We start from the raw sequence: 21,611 nt of genomic DNA, 5'->3' as shown, positions 1-21,611 counted from the left end.
AAGTGGTGAATAAGAGCCGTTGAATGAGAAATAATAGGGAAAATTTCCACAGATTGATGAAAATAAACTGAGAACCACTTTTGCTTTAAATAGGAGTTTGTTAGGTCATGATCAGACTTGAACAAAAGTTAATTTATTCCCAGATTTTCAGGACTTACCTGGATAGTCATAGAAATATTCAGCACCAGCAACTTAGAGAAAATCCTGAGATAAACATAATGTCTCTTTAATATACAACACCCATTTTAAACCCTGTACTAAAATAAGATCCTATACTGCTTCTACTCATAGATCCTTTCTGTAATGCCTTGACAATATCCCAATAGATGATCTGCTGTCTTAGTGGTGTAACTTGATTATGTGTGGAAGTTAGAATTTGGATATATATGAGTTGATGTCACTTTCTCCATCTGGGATTATCACCTCTGTGTTTTGAGCCACCTTTTCCATCCATAATAGGTCTAATGTGAGAATCTTCGATGAACGTCCATTCACCTTTGGCAGGAAAGGTTGAAACATTAGCTGTTTAAGATATTTCTTAAAATATCAAGTGCTTAAGTAAATGGGTCTTCTCAAACCTGAACAGCCATGAATGAATGTAAGAAAATGCCAAGAGTCTTTCAGGCCTCAGTTTTCAGTGCAACAGATGGAAACCTCTCTATTACATGAGCTCACATCTGTCTCTCTGACTTGACTGGGCTTGTGCCATAATGTGCTGTGGAATTACAGATTTGTAATCCCTAGAAAGCATGGTTGAAGTGAGACTGACAAAGAGCTAGACCCTAAAAGTTAATGGCACAGAGAACAAGGATCCTAGAGAACTAATAGTGAAATATAAATGTCAGTGGTTGCAAACCACTCATCATTTAATTTCTAGAAGTTAATACAGTAGACCCCAAATTAAAATGTTTGCTTTTTTGTCGTATTTCTTCATAAATCTAATTCCCATTGATCTTGTGTTAATTTAAGAGCATTCTAGCATGGGAGCAGTTTTAACAGTCATTGTCAGCATGGTTTAAAAAAAAAGGTTTGCAGAACACATGCAGATTTTGCAATCTGTTAATAGTGTGGTATTATATATATTTTTTAATGGATCTCAATAAAGCTTTTGTAAAATTTTGAGATTTGAAGTAGGGAATATTGTTTGTTACTGTTAATCTGTTCATTCAGTTCTTTGCAAAGTTGCACTTGTGTCTATTTCCTTACATGAATATACTTTGCAAAGTGTTGTTAGCTCGATTAGGAACCACTTTTGGTCTCTGTTTCACCCTCTGTAAAATGAGACTTCAGGTAATTAGGATAAAACAAATTCGTGTATACAAAGCTTTTGGAACATCTCACAGCACCAAGTCAGTACTCTTAAATGTTACTTGTTATCCTGAGTATTTCCGGCAGAGACGGTGGCCCCCTCCCCTTTGCTTCTTTTGCATGTCCATTACTAACAGTAAATTATGTGTGCGTGTGCATGTGTGTAAGAATCTCTGTAAATTCTCTGAAAAGCCTCTAGTGTGGTTAAAACTCTATAGGTAAGGTCATTTCATGTATTAAAGGGGATGGTGCTGAGTGTACATCTATCCCTTTTTATAGTCATTTCAAGGAGTCTATTTGAGGAAGGAGATTAGACTAAATGGCTTCAGGGTCCCTTATAATGTAAAATCTTTACTGCTAAAGGAGCTTCTGTCTGTACCATGTATGGATAGAAGGGTGGGGAACAGGGATTGGCAGGGTGGGATGAGGGGACCATTGCAGAATCATAAAGGACTTGGTTTTCCCGCTTTTCCTCCCTAGCTCCATCCTGGCTCTTTGCTCTACTCTCCCCAAAGCCTCAAGCAAATCTGGAGGTCCCTCTGCCTCAAAACACTAAGTATCCTGCATTAGACTGCTGGGGAAACGAGACATTGCTACATCCAAGCTCTCTCAAGATGAAGATATATTTCATTACATACCTAAGGGCATTAGGAAAAACTATGTTTAAATATAATTATACATTGTTTCAGTGATGCCAACTTTTTCAGCAGTCTTTGAACCTCATTAAAGTTTTTCATTTTCAGTTTTGCAAGTGCAGAAGTGATGTTTGTCACTTTATATTTTAGGTTACCTATTCCTTTACATCTAGGAGGCAAACATTTGAATTTGTATTTGTCCTTGCATTTCTGCTTTGCGTAATGAGCATAAATGGCTCTAGGAAGGCAATCTAGTCCATTACATTGCAGGCTGCATCTCAGAGCCAGGGACTTGCTGTCAGCTCACCCCAGCTCAGCTGTACCTTTGAAGTGGAGGGTAAGCCTTTCATCTTCGATCATTTTCACTTAATGACAGCCCAGCCTTTGATCAACTCAATTTTCCTCTTTCTTTTGCTTTATAATGAGTCACTTGGAAGTAAGGAGAGACCTGAAGTAGGCCCCAAAACGGCCACAACTTTTATGAACACAATGGTTGTTTGACCTTCATATCTTAAGTAAATATACCAAAGGGAGTTAGCCCTTTCTGGCTGCTCATTGATAAAATTTGCTCACTGGATAATGTAAACTTAAAAAAGAAAGGTGGGGTAGACAGGATAGAGAGAAGTAGAAATAAAATGGAAGCAACATACCCCTCCCTCAACATTTTAAATTGTTTAAATTTCATTTGGGGAACCCACCTTCACATTGGCCTTTAAAACTTCTCTGCATCATAGGGGATGTATTGTGTTTTGGAAACATACCAAATTCTACATGCTAGTGGAGTATTCGTTTTCAGATTACATTTTATGACCTTTTAGTTTATTATTTAACAGTCTCTTTTCTTGGAACTTGGTAAGGATACAGAAGTTCCTGGTTGGATAGGAACTTCTTTTGCACGAAGATATTAAGATTTCCAAATAATATTAAATTTGTGGAACAACTCTGCAATAGCTTCTTGAAAAAGCAACTCATATTCTGTGATTAATGCTGCATACCATTGCAATGCCATTTTTCTTAATATGAAATAAGATGTTATTCTTAATATATTAAATGTTCTTATGCATATATGAAATTAGCTGTTTGCCTCTCCAGTACATCTGCAATAAATATTTTAATACTCTTTCAAGCTAGTCAGTATGTTTTTAGGCTTCACTTCCAGTAGTCTCTTAGTTTTTGCTTGGGGGTTGGAAACATCTTTTAATAATATCTTATGTAAACTACAATTATTGAATAAAATGTGTCCATAAAAGGACTCCAATATACTACATACTGTGAAAAAAAGAAAACCAACAAAACTGCATATTAGCTTGGCACCAATTTAATGAAAGATGTCATGTTATAATTTTTTAGAATTGGTTTATTTTAACATAGGGTAGATTTCATTTGAGTGTTTTAAATCACTGTTCAGAATTTTTCTTCTATAAATATGCATCATTACTTGAGATGTCCTATATTCTTCATAAGTGAGGTGTTAACCAGGGAATATCTATTGAATGCATGTTGATTAATCATAGGTAACTGGAAGCTCTTAGCGCAACTCATGCCACTAAAACAATAGGCCATCTGTATTATTTTATTTAAAGAAAATTAGTTTTGGTATACTGAATTTTTTCTCCAACAATGAAAATAATCTTATTAGAATATTAAAAATGTCAACGGACAGTAATGAAAATGTAGATGTAGAAGGCTAATTAGACTGTCAGATTAACTTGTAGAATTTAAAATATGGAACTATATAGCAACTCAATTTTTATTTTCCCTCTTGCATATTGATAAGCTAGGAAAAAAGTATAGCTTTCTGGCTTTTTCAATTCACAGAGTTTCTCAATTTATAAAGAAGAAAAAAAGATCGGTATGAGTATTGAGAAAATTATTGGGAAGATGAGAATAATGGCCTGTTTTGAAAAGGTCAGGTGACCCTACTAGCTGAAACATGTTTCCAGTTTTCTGATCTTTCCTTAAAAGTCTCTTAGACTTGCCTCTTCTCTAGCCTCACAGATGTAAACGTTTTGACACCCTCCTCTCCCCACCTTACTCATGCAATACTGTCCTTGCCCCTCCCCTGTTCTGGTGTGTCCATCCAAGAAGTCATCCAGCATAGTGTCCTTAGACCACCTTTTCTGAAGTTTGGCTTTAGTTGTGTCAACACTTATAATGGCTCCCTATCAGTTGCCTATCACATCAAGTCTAAATGGTCGGCCTGCGTTCAAAGCCCTTTATTATCTGACCGACCCATCTATCTGTTTAACCTAACTCTTTACTGCTAGCCCTTTGTTCCAGTTAGATTGATCTCGCACACACACACACAGTTGTTCTTGCTCTCTCTACTTATTCATACACTTGTCCCCAACTGGAATGCCCATATCCACCATGTCTTAGTGTCCAAATCCTACCTATTTTTCAAATCCCACTCCTGACTTTTACAGCTATAATCTGTACGTTTTTCCTGCAAACTGCTCATAAGCTTCTCTCTCTCTCTTTTTAATGCATTGAGTTTATCTTTATCTTCAAAAATTTGAACACTATCTCCTTTTTAATTTTTTTATTCCTAATATGGTAATTATAGATAGATATAACCTATATAAGCAAAACCTCTTTGTGGTCCTCAGTGATTTTTGTTGTTGTTTAACAGCTTTGTTGAGATGTGATTCACATGCCAGATAATTCACCCATTTAAAGAGCCACCTCTTTTATTTTGACATTTATCATGTTCTTCCCTTTAGTTACTTATCTCCATGACTTATCACTCCTATAAGAGCTGAAGTTCCTTTAGGCAAGTAACCAGATATCAAACATCTTTTTGTTTTTCTTAATTCCTGCAAACATACCAGTTATTAAAATGCTTTTGAGAGAACCTATTTCTTCCGCTAGTCCTAAGCCTCATACCTTCCTTAGATAGGATTATATTAAACAGTTAACAATTAGCCTTCAAAATAAAAGCTCTGTGTGTCAGTTTCTTGGATGATTTGTCAGGGTTACTAGTTCCTCTTAATTATTCTTTTGGGATGAGGACTGTCTTGAGAAGAAAGGTTGGCAGCAACTTTCAGAGCAAAGAAAATAGATGAGGGTGTGCCCCTGGAACCCCAGGTCCATGAAGTGGCCTGATGGCTTACCATCTTTGTCAAAATGTTGGTAAATAGTGCTGCAGCTAGGTAACATGATTAAGAGACACTGCATGATGCAGACAGTAAGGCTTATAAATATTTTAAGATAGTGAAGACCAAGGAATGCTGACTTGCCAAGGATTTACACTGTAGCCCAGACCTGAAAGTGAGCAGATGCTTTAGATAGATGGGAGGGGAGGCAGAAGAGCATTCCCAGCATGAGTGGACAGCTTGAGCAGTGGAGTTTGGGAGGGGTGTGAAACCTGGAAAGAGAGGAGTAAGGCTGAAGGGATGGACTGTGGAGGTCTAGACTGCCTACCAGGTTGAAAAGTTTTAGATTTACTCCAGCAGCCCAGTCTATCAGGTACTTTAATCTCTTGTGATGGGAGGCTGGGTGACCATGTTCGAAGACTATCAGCCTAAGGTGAGAAGAACTGGAAGGATGGTCAGTTAGTGTCAATAGTTTTTATTTGCCTGAACCATTCAGGTCAATTTATTCAAATATTTATTGAGCACCTCCTATATTCCAGGAAGAGTATAAGCTAGGGCCTGATTATATTGCGGGTTTTCTTATGTTTTTCTTTTAACCATCTTTAATATAAGTGTTTCCCAAATCATACTGTACTGATTTGTAATCAGGGGTGCCCTGTTTCATCTAGCTTAGCTCTTGTCTCTTCCGTAGCGAATAAATGATGTTTAATAAATGAGCAAGAGATTGAGTGATAATGACAAGGTGCGTACCCCCAAATTATGACAGTAAAAGAGAAAAGGTTACTTTTTTATACTAGAGAAGTCTGTGGGCACCATTTTAGCCAAGTAATCAAGCTTACTTCAGCAGCAGTGGGATGAAGCGGCACCTGATTTTGCCTGATGCGATGCACTGATTATCACCTCTGTAGTGTTCTTGCCAGAAATGCTCAGCTCATGTCTAATCACGAGATGACCAGACCACCAAAAATTGTAGGACAGCTAATTGGTCTGGATTATTTAAAAAGATCAGTGTCAGGAAAAGGAAAAAAAAAGATAGAAGAAAAAGTTCCTTTATAGAAAAGAAAATAAAGAGACATGATAACTGACAACTACACTGAGCAGTATGTGATTCTTGATTGGATCCTGGATGCGCTCCCCCCCACCCCAAAGAAATAGTTCAGTTGGGGAAATTTGAATATGGATTGGATATTAATGACAGTATGTCAACTTTAAGTTTCTTGGATGTCATAATGGCATTGTGACTATGAAGGAGAATGTCTTGCTCTTAGAAGACACTTGTTGAAGTAGTTAGGGGTGAAATACCACGTCTACAGGTTATTTTAAAAACTGAAAGCAAGGTGAAGGGAATGGGATGTTCACTGTCTGTTCATTCTGCTTTCCAATAGCTTAAAACATTTTTTTTGAAATGAAAAGTTGGGAAAAATAAAATTATTTCCTTAGGGACTTAGCTCTTTCAGTGATACAGTTTGCAAAGTCTTACTTTAAATTGCTCATTTTACCAGTCTTCGTGGTTATTAGGTATTTGAATTATGTGCATGCCTGACTTCTTAATGCAGCTTTCACTCTCCCAGTGTTGTGGAGTCTTTGAACTTTCTGTCCTAATTTAATCCTTGGAAAATTCACTCTGGTGCTTCTGAAACCAGCATATTTAGCAACGATAAGTAATAAGTTAATGCATCTTTATGGGACAGCGGAATGACTTTCTGAGATCTTTGACTTAGAATATTTGTCATGTTCTAGTTACCTGCCAACTCCTACTGTCAAGGCTTTGGAGCCGATAATGAGATTTCATATTTGAAATAGGTTGTCCTGGACATGACCTACAGCAGTCCATATGCCAGTTTGTGTAAGAATTTGAATTGGTTCCGAGGAGCCTCATCTTATTCCTTAGAGTCTGGTCTAGAATATGTTACAGAAAACAAGATTACCTGTTTATCTTTTGAGAGACCACAGCAAACATGTTAGTCTTGCTCCGGAATCTGTAGTTTTTGAGCTGGGTGTGGTCAGTGTTAGACTGTCACTAGGACTCTGCCATGCAGTTCAGCCCAGCTAGAAGGTATCAAAAGCTGCAGCAGAATGTCTTTGGATTGGGATTTGAATGTCAGAGATGAATACAAATTGGCCAGGGGACTTCCAAACACATTCTAGTTGAGAAAAAGGTGAATGGAAGCAAGCAAATGAATTGAGAATGTATATGTGGGGAAGAGGGGTCATGGGTTTAGCAAGCACTGGGCACGGTGCCAAGTTTTTTGTTTAGTCCTTGAACTAGTTCAAGGCCTCTGTGCGAATTTTCACACATGTGGAAACAGTCATAGGAAGTCAGGTAGCAGCCCCAAGATCACCTTGCTCACTCTCAGTGGAACAGATTTGGACTGCTCACTGACCCATGCTCCTTGGCACTATGTCTTTTAGATTAGTTGGTGGAAACTCTATATGTGCTAAGTTTATTAGAGGAGAGGAACTTTCCTGAATAGTGGGCGAGACATTTGGAGAAGTTCCCTTTGCCTCTATTCATTTCATCCTCTAAATGGGAGTCTTATCAACTGATGGAATTCAACAAATAGTATAATAAAAAATGGCCTGTTCTGGGAACTTAATGTAAGTTTTCATTGATTCTCACAAAAATCCCTCGAGGTAGGTGAAGAAATAGAGGCTCAAGAGAAATGAAGAGACTTTGCCAAGATCACACCTTTTTGTGGTTGCAAAGCCCACTTCCTGCCCTGGTCCTCTGCACTGGGCTGCTGTGGTCAGGGGTGCAGAAACGATGCCCCCTGCCTTACAGGGCACACCGGCCACACACAAGGTGTCACAAAGAGTAGCAGGACATGAGGAAACGCTTTGGGTGCACAAGCTGTAATAAGTTCCTTCTAGAGGTTCAGAATGTTATGGGAGATCAGGGGAAGGAAAGTTTAATTTTCCAGTCACTCCTCCCATTCCCAAAAGTTGTCTTTTTCTTTCATTCTCCAGTGGTCAGTGACTGATTTTAAGGCCCAGCCCTCTCAGGGCCCCTGGCCTAGTCATACTCTCCAGAATTCCCTTTAATTAAAGAAGATTTTGAAGATGCAGATACTACCATGTTACCTTAGATGTTCAACCTGTTACACGCCAAAGGCTTAAAGAGAATTTCTTTGGATATTTTTAACTCACGTTTTGAAGAGGTGATACCATTCTGTCTCAGCCTAATTCCTCTATTTAGTTGACAAGTGGAGTCCCACGGGAGGTGGCCCCAATGTTGAAGAGGTTAGAACAACCCTCATTCAGCAATTCCTTCTAAACATTTATAATAAGCTACACCCTGAGAGGAAATTGAGCCCCTAGCAAAGTGCCTGATTCCAGTTGCATCTGCAGACACTTTGCTTTCATAGTTCTCCTCCTCCTTATTAACAGTAACATGTTACAAAAGTAGATTTGCAAGTAAATGTAGTGAAGCTTTTATGGCAGGCTGAAAGTGTCTTTTTTATTAAGGAGAGTTCTGTGCACTTGGCATTAAAGCTTCTTGAACTGATGTTATCTGCTTGATGTTATCTTCTTCGGATTCACAGGTCTTGTGTCAGTGCTGGGGCCCCAGATGGGGATTGTGAGGACATGAGCTACATTGTCCGATACTAATATCCAGGCAGACACAGTCCTTCCACCTGCACCAGTACAGTAAAAGCAGAGCTTTCATCCCGAGTTACTCAGAACCCTCTGTACCCCATATTACAGCCATAGCCGCAGTCTGTGGTCGGTGGACCAAGAGTAAACGGTGTGGTTATTAGATCTGGCTCAGGAAACTGAGGACATGGACAGGCATTTGATCTTTTTGAATCCCAGTCACGATTTACAAAACCAGAACCAAACCTAACACTGAGATCTGATAATCGTCAGCCTTATTATGTCACTGTTAGGTACCTGAATTTTTCTTTAAGCTAGGATGATGTATAGTAAGACATTAATTTGAGTCCTCTTACTTTGTGATAATTTCATCCAGGTTAGTGTTACATAATCTATGAAGATACAGTGTAGTTATAAATTCAATATAGTAAGTGAGATTTTAAGAACTTTTTAAAACCCTAAATGCAAATTTATTTTAAATAATGTAGAACTTGCTAATTAAATGAATAATATGTGGATGTGAATATAACAGTTTTTAATTTACTTTAAAATATTTTCAGTACTTTTTGATATTCAGATTAACCTTTCTATTCAACTTTTTAAAACGTTCTAGTGTATATTTAGAATGGATATTGAGAATTATAGACATCTTACTACCATTTCTTTGGGATTATTTTATTACCCTTTCCCTTCTTGCCCCTATAGAATTACAGATATTTAAAACCATTAGGGACTGTCAACATCATCCACCCTTGGGGCATGTCTGGGAACAGGCGCCACCTGGACACACTGAGTCTCAATCTGGATGAGACCCCCACCTGGTCTCCAGGGACCCCCTCCCCTTCACCTGTGCTTTTCAGAATGAGCCCTTGTCTCTCCTGTGTGTTCCTTCACCTTGAGGCACAGCATGAATCTCTACACTTTTCCTGGTACTGAGTCAAGAAGTCCACTTTCTTTCAGTGCCAGCCCATTGGTCTCCTCCCCTCCTTGGCAGGTTTTGATCTGGCAGCGACCTCCAGAGTTGCAGGATTTTTTTTCTCTATAATCTCATTGTTGCTCTAATGAAAACATGAGATCTGATCTGCTCAAACCAAGCTCAGTCAGTGCTCAGGACATGGCATAGCCTCCCCCGCCTGGCTGAGCGGACCTTAGTGACCTTTAGCTGAGAGTTTGGCCTTCAGATATAAGAATCGGGCTCTGCAAGTTTAGAGCTATTAGTCTGGGGCTACCTGAGAGGAACAGCGGGAAAGGCATTTGTGTTGCACCTCAAGGGGTGATGGGAAAGTGGGCTCCATCCCTGAGTTGTAGAATCTTGTGCAGTCCTTCTGCTGTTGGCAGACACTACGTCACATCTTTTATCTCTGCTGGCTCGCCTGGGTTTCATCGTCTTGCCTAACAGCCCTCTTAAAAAAAAAAAGAAGAAGAAAAGAAAAAAGAAAGAAAGAAGAAGTTAACTAGAATAGGGATAGCCACGAGTTGAACTATTTGAAAGAGGTTGACTTCACAGTCTTCTATCCAGCTGCTAGTCCGTGAGACAAAGAAGTATTATTTGAAAGAAAATGAATAAGCCTTGGCTGCCGGGGCTTCTGCCCTGCATGGTCATGAGTTTGTGAGAGGCGAGCTGGGTTGTGAAATGTTAGAGTGCAGTTGTTTTATCAGGGTGCTCTCTTGCCAGTAGGGTGATGTCAGTCGGCTCGCTGTGGACTGTGGTCAGACAGGAGACATCCACATAGCCGAGTGGCTGGCGTAGGGGCATCTGTAGTTTTACTTCTTTGCTTTAGGTTCAGACATGATAAAAGGGGTGGTGAGGGGAACAGAACGTAAAGTCTTGGCCACAGCAAAGATTTAAATTATGGCAGAAAACTCTGTTGGGCTACCTAGAGATTTTTGTGAAAAACCTATCCTTAAAAGTTTTAGCAGGATACTTTTTAGCATAGTTATACCTTCCCCTTTTCCATAAACACAAGTATTGGCATTTCAGCTTTACACTGTTTGACTAACCTTCATAGAATGACAACAAATGCCATTATTTTGATTAATTTCTCTTGAGTCATGCCACAGTCTTAAATGCAGTCACAAATCCCTGTCTGGCAGTTGGCCCACAGAGTTGGTGCTGTGATGGGCAGTTGAAGGACCCAGTTTCTAATGCTGGTGTTGCTGCTTTTCCCTTGAATCCATTAATCTCCCTGAAACTAAATCACTTGCCTCATCTCCATGTTGAAGGTCTTGGCTTTGATCATTCAGTTAGTTGTATGAAAGTCAAACTCGTATTTTGTGGACCAGATTATATTCATCTCTGGTTTCAATTGACTAACTACAACTTTCTTGTAGTATTTGAATAAATGAACGAAGCTGGAACACTGAGAATTAGAAGTGTACTTGAGTTTTAATTAAATCTCCTTCAGTGACGAGGTAAATTATTGTTCGACAATACTTGTCAAATTAGTTGAATCAATTTTTTCCTCGTACCATGTAAAGTGTCCTGTAAAAGTTTAGTATTTCTCAATCAGCAATTAAAATAAGACAACATTATGTAGAGTGTAGACTCTTAAAGCCAAAGTTAGGCCTTCAAGATGATCTAATTGAACCACTTAAATTTACAAATGAAGAACAGCTGAGTACTGTTTGGAAGGCCCTCCAGTTAGATTCCATGTTGCATCCTGTCTAAGATGAAGGGTTGTTTCACATCCTTCTAAGCAATAATCCTGCCTATTTGACTGTACGACAAACTTCAGCCTCAGCTGTAATAAAGTGTTGGAAATACAGTCTTAGAATTGTTGAAATATTGTAATAACAGGGTTCTGAAACTAGGCTTATATATTCCTGGGTCTTGACTCTCCTCTCCATTCTGACTTAAAAAGAAATTTCTTATATTTCACCAAAATCATTATATGGTACATCATAAAGCTAAATGATTTTCTTTTTTGTTTCTCTCTCTTAATTTTTTTTCATTGCAATTAATATCTGCTGAGTCTTGTGAAATCCTGGGCCAAATCTTTTCTCATCTTTAATTGGAAGAAATAGTTAAGAAATATTTTGGTCCATATATTGGAACTTCCATCATGACTAAAAACGGAAGTTAAGTAATTTTTTGCATTTTTCTTCATAGATAAAAAGCCCAAACATATTAAAAATTAAACTCCTTTTGCAAATTAAAAAAAAAAATTAAATTGACAGTTGTAGTTAAGCCAACTTGAGAAACTTAAAATACTGGGTTGCTCAGACAGTTCAAATCTCCCTTCTCCTGTTTATTCTTGAAAAAGAAAGATAATCTTTTCTCCTTTTCCAATTACCAAACCATTTTGAAATTTAAAATACCCAATAGTACAAAAAAAAAGTCTTTTATACCCCCAAAATAAGTTCCTTCTGGTATGTATTTTTTCCCTCCTCTGCTTGTATAAGTGTCATCATTTGTTTTTCTGACAGTACTTCGTACAGCCTTCAGTATATAACAGGCACTCCAACTCAGTCTGATTAAAAGCTGAGCTGGAGCTTATCTGAACTGAGACATAGTAGAGAGATATGGCTATAATAACAAAATGTTTCTTTTCAGGGAAAATTAATGGATGCTTGGTTAAGTGTGAAAAACCTGAGAGAAAAGGATCTAATAATACTGGGGTCTACTTACAAATATATTCTTATTTGGGAGGATATTAACAACTTTAATAAGGTATAAGTCACATACCAGACAATTCACCCATTTAAAGTATGCACATCAGTGGTTTTTAGTATATTCACAGAGTTGTGTAACCTTCACCACAATCAATTTTAGAACATTTTCATCATCCCCCAAAAGAAACCCTGTGCTCATTAGCAGTCACTTTCCATTCCCCCTTCTCCCAGCTCCTAGCAATCACTGATCTACTTTTTATCTTTTTGGATTTGCCTATTCTGGACATTTCATCTAAATGGAATCAGAAATATATGGACTTTTGTGTCTGGCTTCTTTCACTTGGCATACTGTTTTCTAGGTTCATCCATGCTGTAGCATGATTAGTATTTAATTCCTTTTTATGGCTGGATAATATTTTATCGAATGGATATATTCACATTTGGTATCCATTCATCAGGTGATAGACATTTGGTTTTTGGCTATAATGAATAATGCTGTAATGAACAGTCATATTTAAGTTTTTGTGTGAAAATATGTTTTCATTTCTCTTGGCTATGTACCTAGGAGTGGAATTGCTGGGTCATATGGTAACTGTGTTTAACTTTTGAGGAATTGCCAGACTGTTCCTCAGCAATGGCACCATTTTACATTCATACCAGCAATGCATGAGGGTTTCAACTTCTCTATATCCTCATCAGCATTTGTTATTGTCTGTTTTTTGATTATAGTGGGTGCGAAGTGGTAACTTACTGTGGTTTTAATCTTTGTTACTCTGATGGCTAGTGGCATTGGACACCTTTCCATGTGCTTATTGGCCATTTGTATATATCTTTGGAAAAATGTTCAGATCCTTTCCTATTTTTATATTGGGTTATCATTTTATCGTTGAGTTGTAAGAGTCTTTATGTAAATATATTCTTAAATAGATCTTTTAAAATTTTTTATTCTATGGCATCTTTGATCTTTAACATACCCTAAAACTCTATGACCTGGGCACCTTGTTGCCCTGCTTCATTTATTCAGTCAGTATTTACTGACCATCTATGTGTGGAAAGTATTGTGCTCCACGCTCTCAAGTATATAAAATGAATAAAATATTCCCTGCTTCAAGGATTACAGAACAAAGCAGGAAGGGAAGTACCATAGCGATAAATTTCTATGGGTGTTCAGAGGAAGAAGAGATGACTTTGAGATTGAAGAATCAAGGAAAACAACCTGAAGGAGGTGGCATTTTAAGTGGCTTTTGCAGGATGCAAAAGATTTAAATACAAGAAGATTAGGGGAAGAAGCTGAGTAAAGATCTTGAGGTTGGACTGTGTGTTCTCTCTGGAATGGTGACTAGTCTAGTTTAACTTTTAGGGCTGAATTTTCAGAGATTAAAAAGAGGGAATACTAGGAACACAGACCATAAAGGTAGCTGGGACCACATGTTGGTTCTGAATACAGTAGCAGTCTTGATAGTCTTTTTTTATTTTTTATTTTTTTTTATCAGTGATTGGTGAGCCCCCAGATGTTTGAGATTAGGATGGATTGACATACTCAGACCGGTGCCTTGGAAGACTGAGTTTACAGAGGTGTGTGCGAAGGGTGGGGATTGGGGGAGTGATTGAAAGTAGCTCTGCTCTGTTTCTATCTTGGAGACTGGCATGTGCATTAGAAGGCCTGCAGTTAAGAAACGCCTGTGAAATTGTTTAATCTCGTGATTTTCAAATTTATTTTACCGTGGATGCACCTTTTCTTTTTTAAAATCCGAGGTACATATTTTGCTACCTTAGTTTAATATTATACAAGTAATAATTTCTTAGTAAATGTTGGTTGGTTACTTGATCACTTATTTATAGGACTGTGGATCGTAAATTGGATCGCAAGGGTTGAAGGAATCTTCAATGTTAGCTAGTCCATCCCTTCATTGTATAGAGGCCTAGAGGAGAAGCGTGTGCTCGTTTTTGCCCAGTCCTAAATAAAGGGAGAGTGTCCTGCAAGTGTCTTGACTCCAGACAAAATGTTCTCTATTTTACTAAAAATAATTTTAATCCTCCTTTGCTACATACACAATAACAACAAATTCTGCTCTACAATACAAGTGTTGGGCGATGGTCCTTAAGGGTGGAGGCCCAAAGATGAATGAAGGCATTCGGCAGACCAGACCTGTGTCTGCCCTTCTAATTGTGGATTCTTTTCCTTCTACCCATAGTTTCTTCGCTCTAAGCAATATGTGGGCCTTGCACCGTGTTTAAGAAGAGGGGGTGTTAGTCTGATAGGCAGGGGGCATGGATTCTTTCCTACGGTTAACCTTTTAACTGTGTGACCCTGAGTAGGTCTCTCCGTGTTCGGGGCACAGATTTCTCATTCCTTCAGCCTTTATAATTAGTGATCTGATTCTGTGATCCACAGTCCTACAACTGATCAAGCAAGCACCCAACATTTACTAAGAAATTATTACTTTCGTAATATTGAACTAAGGCAGCAAAACCCAAAGTATGCTTGAGGGCATCTGTGTGTACAGGCCCCTTCCAGCGGCAGCAGCATGCGTGTCCTATCATCTCTAGAGGATCTGGTAGTTACGTCATAGCCCCTAGGGGACGACCACCTGTGGTTCCCCTATGGGTCCATTATACCCCAGGTTAGGAATCTCCAGTGTTTCTAAAGGATTCCTGTGGATTTTCTTTGTATGTTAGACATCAGTGATTCAGTCTTAAAGAAAGATAATCAATTTGATGAACTTGAAATGCAAACAAGCCCAAGAACTTACACTAAATGGATATTGGGGAGTGGTGCGGGAATGTTGTTCTTACCCCAAGAGTTTTGCTTTTCACGTAACACTGTATGCTGTGTTAAGTGACTCTTCCTTTTTGTGGAGTGATTTGAATTTGTTGCTGTGGTGGTGGTTTTCCATGGCAACTGCTGTTGACACACATCTGGCAACTGATGAAATGGCTTCCAAAGCCCAGGGGTCCACACAGAGTCTGAGTACTCCTCACCCTGCTAGTCCTGCCAGAGATGTGGAGAAACACTGGGTGGAGGGCCTGGTGGCTCTGCTGGGTTGACGAGGTTTGATTTGCAGTGGCTGAGTTCTTGGGGGTATCATCAGGGCTTCTCCAAAAGTTAGCTGGGCTACTTGACACTTTGCACTGGAAATTCCTTCTGTCCTCCCTGTGGAGGAGGCAAATGTAAGAATGAGGGGCATATTTAGAAAGAATATTTTCTAACCTATCAAGGTGTAAATATTAGCAGTGTTTTATTTGCTTGTTCATTTGTTTAAACAAAAAATTACTAAATTGAAAGTAGAGGTCAGCCAAAATCCTACTGAATTTCTGAGTGTAGTAGGCCAGCATAAGGCCTGTTTAAGGTATCTCATTTAAAGCGGAAAGTTCCAGTTTGCACTGGGGCCAAAATCCCTAAAAGAAATCCTTATTGGAGGTGTATTATGGGTCACTGTATATTTGCTAGTTTATATGTTGGTGACTAAATTGGCAAATTTTTTATTTTTCCTGGTAAACAGTCAGAAGGTTTTTTCCTCACTCCTTTCCCCCACAAAATCGTATTTGTCATACGTGTATGAAGTAAACGACTGTTAAAACTGCCCACACATCTGTGATGATATGAAAATGAGCGGTGGCAAACAAAGATTCCCTTTCTTAGGTACCACAAGGCCTCGGATGAACTTGACTTTACCCTGATATCACTCTCAAATTGTGACCAAGTAGAAACAAAATTGGTCAGGCCTTAGAGACCAATACGAATAGCACAACAAAAGGGTTATTCTTTGTGAAAAATTTAGATCCCCCTACCCTCATATGACTTAGAAAACTTAAAAGTTTTCTCTTAAAGTAGTTATTACTCTTGTTTATAAATTTAGATCGTATATAACCCTTATTATATAAGCATATAAAGGGTTATACTTATTTTTTATTCACGAGGCACAAAGTTATCACCTAGCACAAAGCCTTTTAAAAAAGAGAATGAAAAGCATCAAGATGTTGAATAAGATCAAAATGTGAACTCTAATTTGAGTGTCTGACTTTGAAAAATGTTTTGAGAACTGTACCTGTGTATTAAGCTCATGATAAATTTTATGCAGACTGTTGATAGTCATTTTTAACATGCCATTTTTAGTGTCCTCTAAGAATAAAATTTCCCAATAAACAATGCATTTTTATTTCTTTTAACTTTTTGTGCAGATATGAATTATTAACCAATAAATTTTCCTCATTCTCAAAAAAAAAAGAAGACAACATACCAAAAATATAATAAAAATGTAACAAGCAAGAAAAGTGAGTTTGGCATGGTTGTTCTAATGAACCCTGTGTTAGGTCATTCTCTTATAGGTATGGAGTCAAATACCCATAAATCAAGAGACATTTCATGTTTTAAATTAACTTTTGAGATAGTTTATGGTCAATATTTTTTCCCTGTGTTACTTTATTGCAACTTTTAATTTTAAACTCTACCCTAAAGAGTTTTTGAAGAAATAGTAATTACGTGAGGTAATGGAGGTGTTAGCTAACTCTATGGTGGTAAAGGTTTTGCAGTATATAAGTGTACCAAATCAACACGTTGTACACCTTAAACTTACATAATGTTATATGTCAGTTAAATCTCAATAAAACTGGGGGGAAAAAGAGTTATTGTGTTAAAAAACCACATTTATGTAAAATGTCTCATGCTTGGCAGCTCACCGTATGCTCGGACTGCGTTCTGAGAATGGCAGGCAGCGTGTTACGTTGCCAAAAACTTTCCACTGGGAGTAGTTTTGCTAGGGGCTGGGCGGGCGGGGAGAGCCAGAGGCTGAGGTGGGGACATTTCTCCTGCTTGGTGACTACATCATTTTTCTTTCATAGGTGAAGCTGCTCTCAGGGGAGAACCCAGGATGCAGACCATCCCTGTGGCATCTGCCCTCACCAGTCACCGCACAGGCCCCCCACCCATCAGCCCCAGCAAGAGGAAGTTCAGCATGGAACAAGGGGATGACGACCTGGACTGTGAAAATGACCATGCTTCCAAGATAAGTCGCATCTTCAACCCTCATCTGTAAGTTCTCTGGTTTTGAATGCTGTCTCTCTTGCAACTTTGTATCAACAGTGAAGTGATGAATGGTGCTCATCTGCCTGGAGTGGGTATTAAACCGATTTTAATGACTCACCAAGAGACCTCTTATTTCCTTCTGGCTTACTTGTATGATCATTCGCGTGTTTTCCTCCTGGACATTAATGTTCCCTTAGAGCTTTTTGGGTTGGTTGTCCAAAACATCACCTTTTCTTGCTTGTACCACTGATGGTTGTTAGGAGAATCAGCCTTTGGTGAATGTCTTTATATACTAGGAACATAAAGGGAAGGTTATCATCTGAGTAAACTTCGGTAAAATATTTCGCTTAAAAGTCTAGAATTGTAAATACACACTAGAAAGTATTCTCACCGTGTGTGTTCACGATATAAACTTGAGACCTTCCCAAAACGGGAGTGATGGCGTTTTGTATTTATGATGAGGTGCTGTCCATCAAATCTGGTGTGTGAGCCTGTTGTAGCCATTGGAGAACCAGTCTTGGGGCCAGGAGAGCTGGGTGCTAGTCCTCGATCTGTCACTAACACTCGGCAATAACAATTATGACATGTGTTGCTGTAACTCTGGGCCTCAGTTTCCTTATCTGTGAAATGAAGGGGTTGAAACGAAAGCTGTCTGAATCTGTGCAACATTATCACGTTTATATTTGGAAAACAGCTTCCCCTTTGCACTCTCTTCTGACATACACGTGCCTCGTGAAGGGAGTGGGGTGGTGCTTTTTCACACGTTGTCAGGAATTGGGAGATACCCAGCCAGCTGCTGAGAGAGTCTGCTCTGGCAATTGTGTAACCAGGTGGTATGATCAGATTCTGGGGTGTTGGCAGAGGTGGAGAGGTACCTCTGGTTATTGGAAAGAGTCTCTGTGTGTATCCAGGTACTACCCCCCGCTTCCCATGAATGAATTAATATTATGTAATTATTGAAGATGCTCAGCTTCCCCGGTTCTGACTTCCGAGGATGCTGCTGGTTCTGGCAGGGATGTGAGGCTTGAAGAGTTCCTGTTTCCTCATTGGTGGAGGGGACCTTGCGCAGTTAGAGGTGGCCGATAACGCCAGCAGCCCTCTGCTGCCTCAGCGCCAGCAGTCCTCGGCATTCCACGCATTCCAGCCTGCTTGGACTGTTGTGTGCAGTCATAAGACACACTGACAGAGGTATTTATCCTCCAATAAATCACTGTAGTGTTAGTCAGAGGCTGAGCCTGCAGTCTGGAGCCCTGGAATTTGCTACAATCAGGAATCCAGCAACAAGGCCCTGCAAAACAATGAGCTCTCGCAAACAGAGGTTGACTCATAATTTAGATCCTGGATGCTCAACGATGTGGAGTTTATTCTTTTGTTACCAGGAATTTCTTCTCCTACATTCTTTCTTCCCCAAACCCAAATAAGAGACTTTAAAAAAATATATGTTTTATTGGAAGGAAAGGGGATATATGTTTTATTGGAAGGAAAGGGGAGGCAGCCCTGAGATATAGTGTGTTTTGGAATTATACATGCCGTAGTTTTAATCCAAATTCTGCCTCTTACCAGTTGTGAGGCCTTGGACAATCACTCAATTTGGGCTCAATAGCTTTCTTTGTAAAATGGGCAATAATAATAGTTAATGTATAGAACTGTTGTGAGCTTTTGAGTTAAAATTTGCAAGGATTTTGGCACAGTATAATAGTCATTTGATGTAGCTATTACTTTTTATTAGTAGTGAGTCCATTATTCGGATACTGATGATAGAGAATGAGAATATTATTGTGGTGAATTTAATGTTTGAGTGTGTTTTATCAGAAATTTGGTGTCAAATCCTAGCTTTATCTTTCAATGGGAGTAATTATAGTTCCTTCCTCGTAGGATGATTGTAAGTGCTTTAGTTTGGTGCCCGGCAGACAGTAATCATTAGCTTTAGTCATTACTAATATTGCTGTTAGAATGTTCAAACATTTAGAAAATGATTTTGTAACTCCTTAGATAGTTACAAACATGATCTTGAAGTACAGGTCTATGATGACACTATAAATAAAGTGTAAATAATAGAAATAGAATTGCTAGGTTTCATGTGCAACTCACAGTTGGATTCATCATGCAGAGCTTTAGAAAAATAGAAACAGCAATACCCCCCATGGACCAGACTCCTGGACCTAAGGAGGAAAGGCGGTCAGTTTCTTTTGGTGCCACTTGTTTTCTATGTGATAGTTATTCATTTTGGCAACATAACTATTATTTTTACGTGTGTTTGCTAAGAGCTGAATGACAGATTTCACAGGCAAATTGAAAAGATGCTGCATCTCTAACTTTTTGATGTTGTAAGGTACTTAGACGTATTGCTGTTTGATTCGGTGAAATGATCCCTGTTTGAGGTATAGCATGTACTCTCTTTTTATTCACTATGTCTAGGAAGTTTTCAGTAACGTATCACAAATTCATACTGGAAAAGAATGGTTTAGTGTATTTGTTTAAGGGAATTACAAAATGATTTTTGCTCTTACATCTTAATGTCATGTAGTGAAATATATTTTGCTTTATCACTAAAATATCAAAATAGTTCTGGAGGAAGGAGTGTTGCTGAAAAACAGTTTTGACAGCTAGCTAAGAGGGTCTCAAAGATGCATGCTTTGGCTATATTTCATTATAACTGTCATATTGAGATATTTTATAGTAGAGCAGGGATCCCCAATGCCTGGGCCATGGACCGGTACCCGTTTGTGGCCTGTTAGGAACTGGGCTGCACAGCAGAAGGTACAGTGGCTGGCAAGCGAGCAAAACTTCATCTGTATTTGCAGCTGCTCCCCAGCGCTAGCATCACTGCCTCAGATCATCAGGCATTGGATTCTCATAGGAGCCCCAATCCCTGGTGCCAAAAAGGTTGGGGACCGCTGAAGTAGAGAGATGGAGAGATCTAGTGGCACTGAGCAGCCCTGAGCCAGAGTAGGAAGCTACAGAGAGTATGATTAAATTTCATCTGATTTGATATGGGGAAGAGGAGAAGAGAGAAGAGAGGTTTCTTTGGTGATTTCTCTAGAACTTAGAAATTGAGAATTTCTAGGCTCTTATTCCAGCCCCTTATAACCTGGGTCTTTTGAACTCATTATTTTCTTGATATGGTGACTCTGAGAAATATATACATATATATTTGTGTTTTGTTTGTTTCCTAAGAAGAATGTTAAGAACATGAATGTCTTTTTTGGAAGTTACAAAGTACTCTGCCTACTACTTAGAAAGAAAGTGGATTAAGGTATAAAGTGTGTTGGGGTGAGTATAGAGTGGGGTTCTTCTCATGGAAATGTCAATAAGTAATTTTTTTTCTATGACCTTGGTGTTTAAGTATGTGATCTGGTGAGGAAGAGCTCTCCCTTTCCCCTGTTATTCGTATGGACTCATGGATTCCTGTTTCATTCAGTGAGTTCTAGCAGTCCCAGATTTGGCAAATAAGAGCCCCTTCAACTGGCTCTTGTGTCCTTGTTACATGTCTCTCTTTTTTTCCTTTGAGCACTTTTTTATTTTCTGGCAAACAAGATGCTCACCTTGTAACTTACCTGCCCTGGCCTTGCAATCAGCCATTTCTCCAGGGTACTCTGATATCTTTTAGTGGGAAATAGTATTTAGAAGCCAAGATCTGAGTGTTAGGTGTTACTGTGGTGTCATTGCCTCTAGATTTGACTTGTCTAATATGGTAGACACTAGTTACATGTGGCAATTTACATTTAAAATTAAATAAAGTAAAAAATTTAGTTCCTCATTTACACTAGCCACATTTCAAGCTCATTAAGCACATGTGGCGAGTGGCTACCGTATTGGACAGCACACATATAGGACATTTTTATCACAGAGAGTTCTGTCGAGCACTGATTCTAGACCTTTTCAGTGGAAAGAGCTGGCAAAGGATGAGTTCATATTAATAGAGTTCTTCCTTGTCCTTCCTCATTCCAAATTTGTGTCTCCGTGGTTCCCAGCAGCGTCAACACATTTTCTTATTGTTCAGTCCTATAGTGTGCATAAAATAATTTCAGAATTACTGTGGCCATACCACTTTGAAAAACAAACCTACTAAAAGTTTAATATTTGTTGATGGTTCTTTTCTTCCCTATGCTGAGGGAATAATAGTCAAAGTGCCAACTTCAATAGTTATTTCCCCTCCCCACCTTTTAATGTTGTTGTGTTAATTAACATATACATGGGTCCATTAATTTCTGTTTCCATTCAGTTGTAGATTTTTTCCATTATTGTTTATTTCATTTCACTCTTGGAATATGTGAAACATTAACATGCTTCTAAAAGTAATCAACCATTTTGTAGTATAAGTAAAGTCATTATGCTGTA

General features: G+C 38.7%; 1 protein-coding gene across 4 annotated transcripts in view; it reads left to right on the top strand.

Moving 5' to 3' along the window:
* The window catches only part of VGLL4 (vestigial like family member 4), a 142,304-nt gene that overhangs the window by 82,838 nt on the left and 37,855 nt on the right, over window positions 1–21,611 (top strand). For 3 of the 4 annotated variants that reach the window (XM_039886748.1, XM_039886751.1, XM_039886749.1), the window contains one exon: window positions 17,087–17,276. In XM_039886748.1, coding sequence (XP_039742682.1) covers window positions 17,087–17,276 — 190 coding nt within the window. Of the gene's footprint in view, window positions 1–13,737; window positions 13,820–17,086; window positions 17,277–21,611 lie in introns of all 4 variants that reach the window. The other variant, XM_039886750.1, reaches the window with a different exon arrangement.

Source organism: Pteropus medius, unplaced genomic scaffold, assembly GCF_902729225.1.
Source record: "Pteropus medius unplaced genomic scaffold, Ma_sr-lr_union100, whole genome shotgun sequence".
Taxonomy (NCBI): domain Eukaryota; kingdom Metazoa; phylum Chordata; class Mammalia; order Chiroptera; family Pteropodidae; genus Pteropus; species Pteropus medius.
This window is presented reverse-complemented; position numbering and strand designations above follow the sequence as displayed.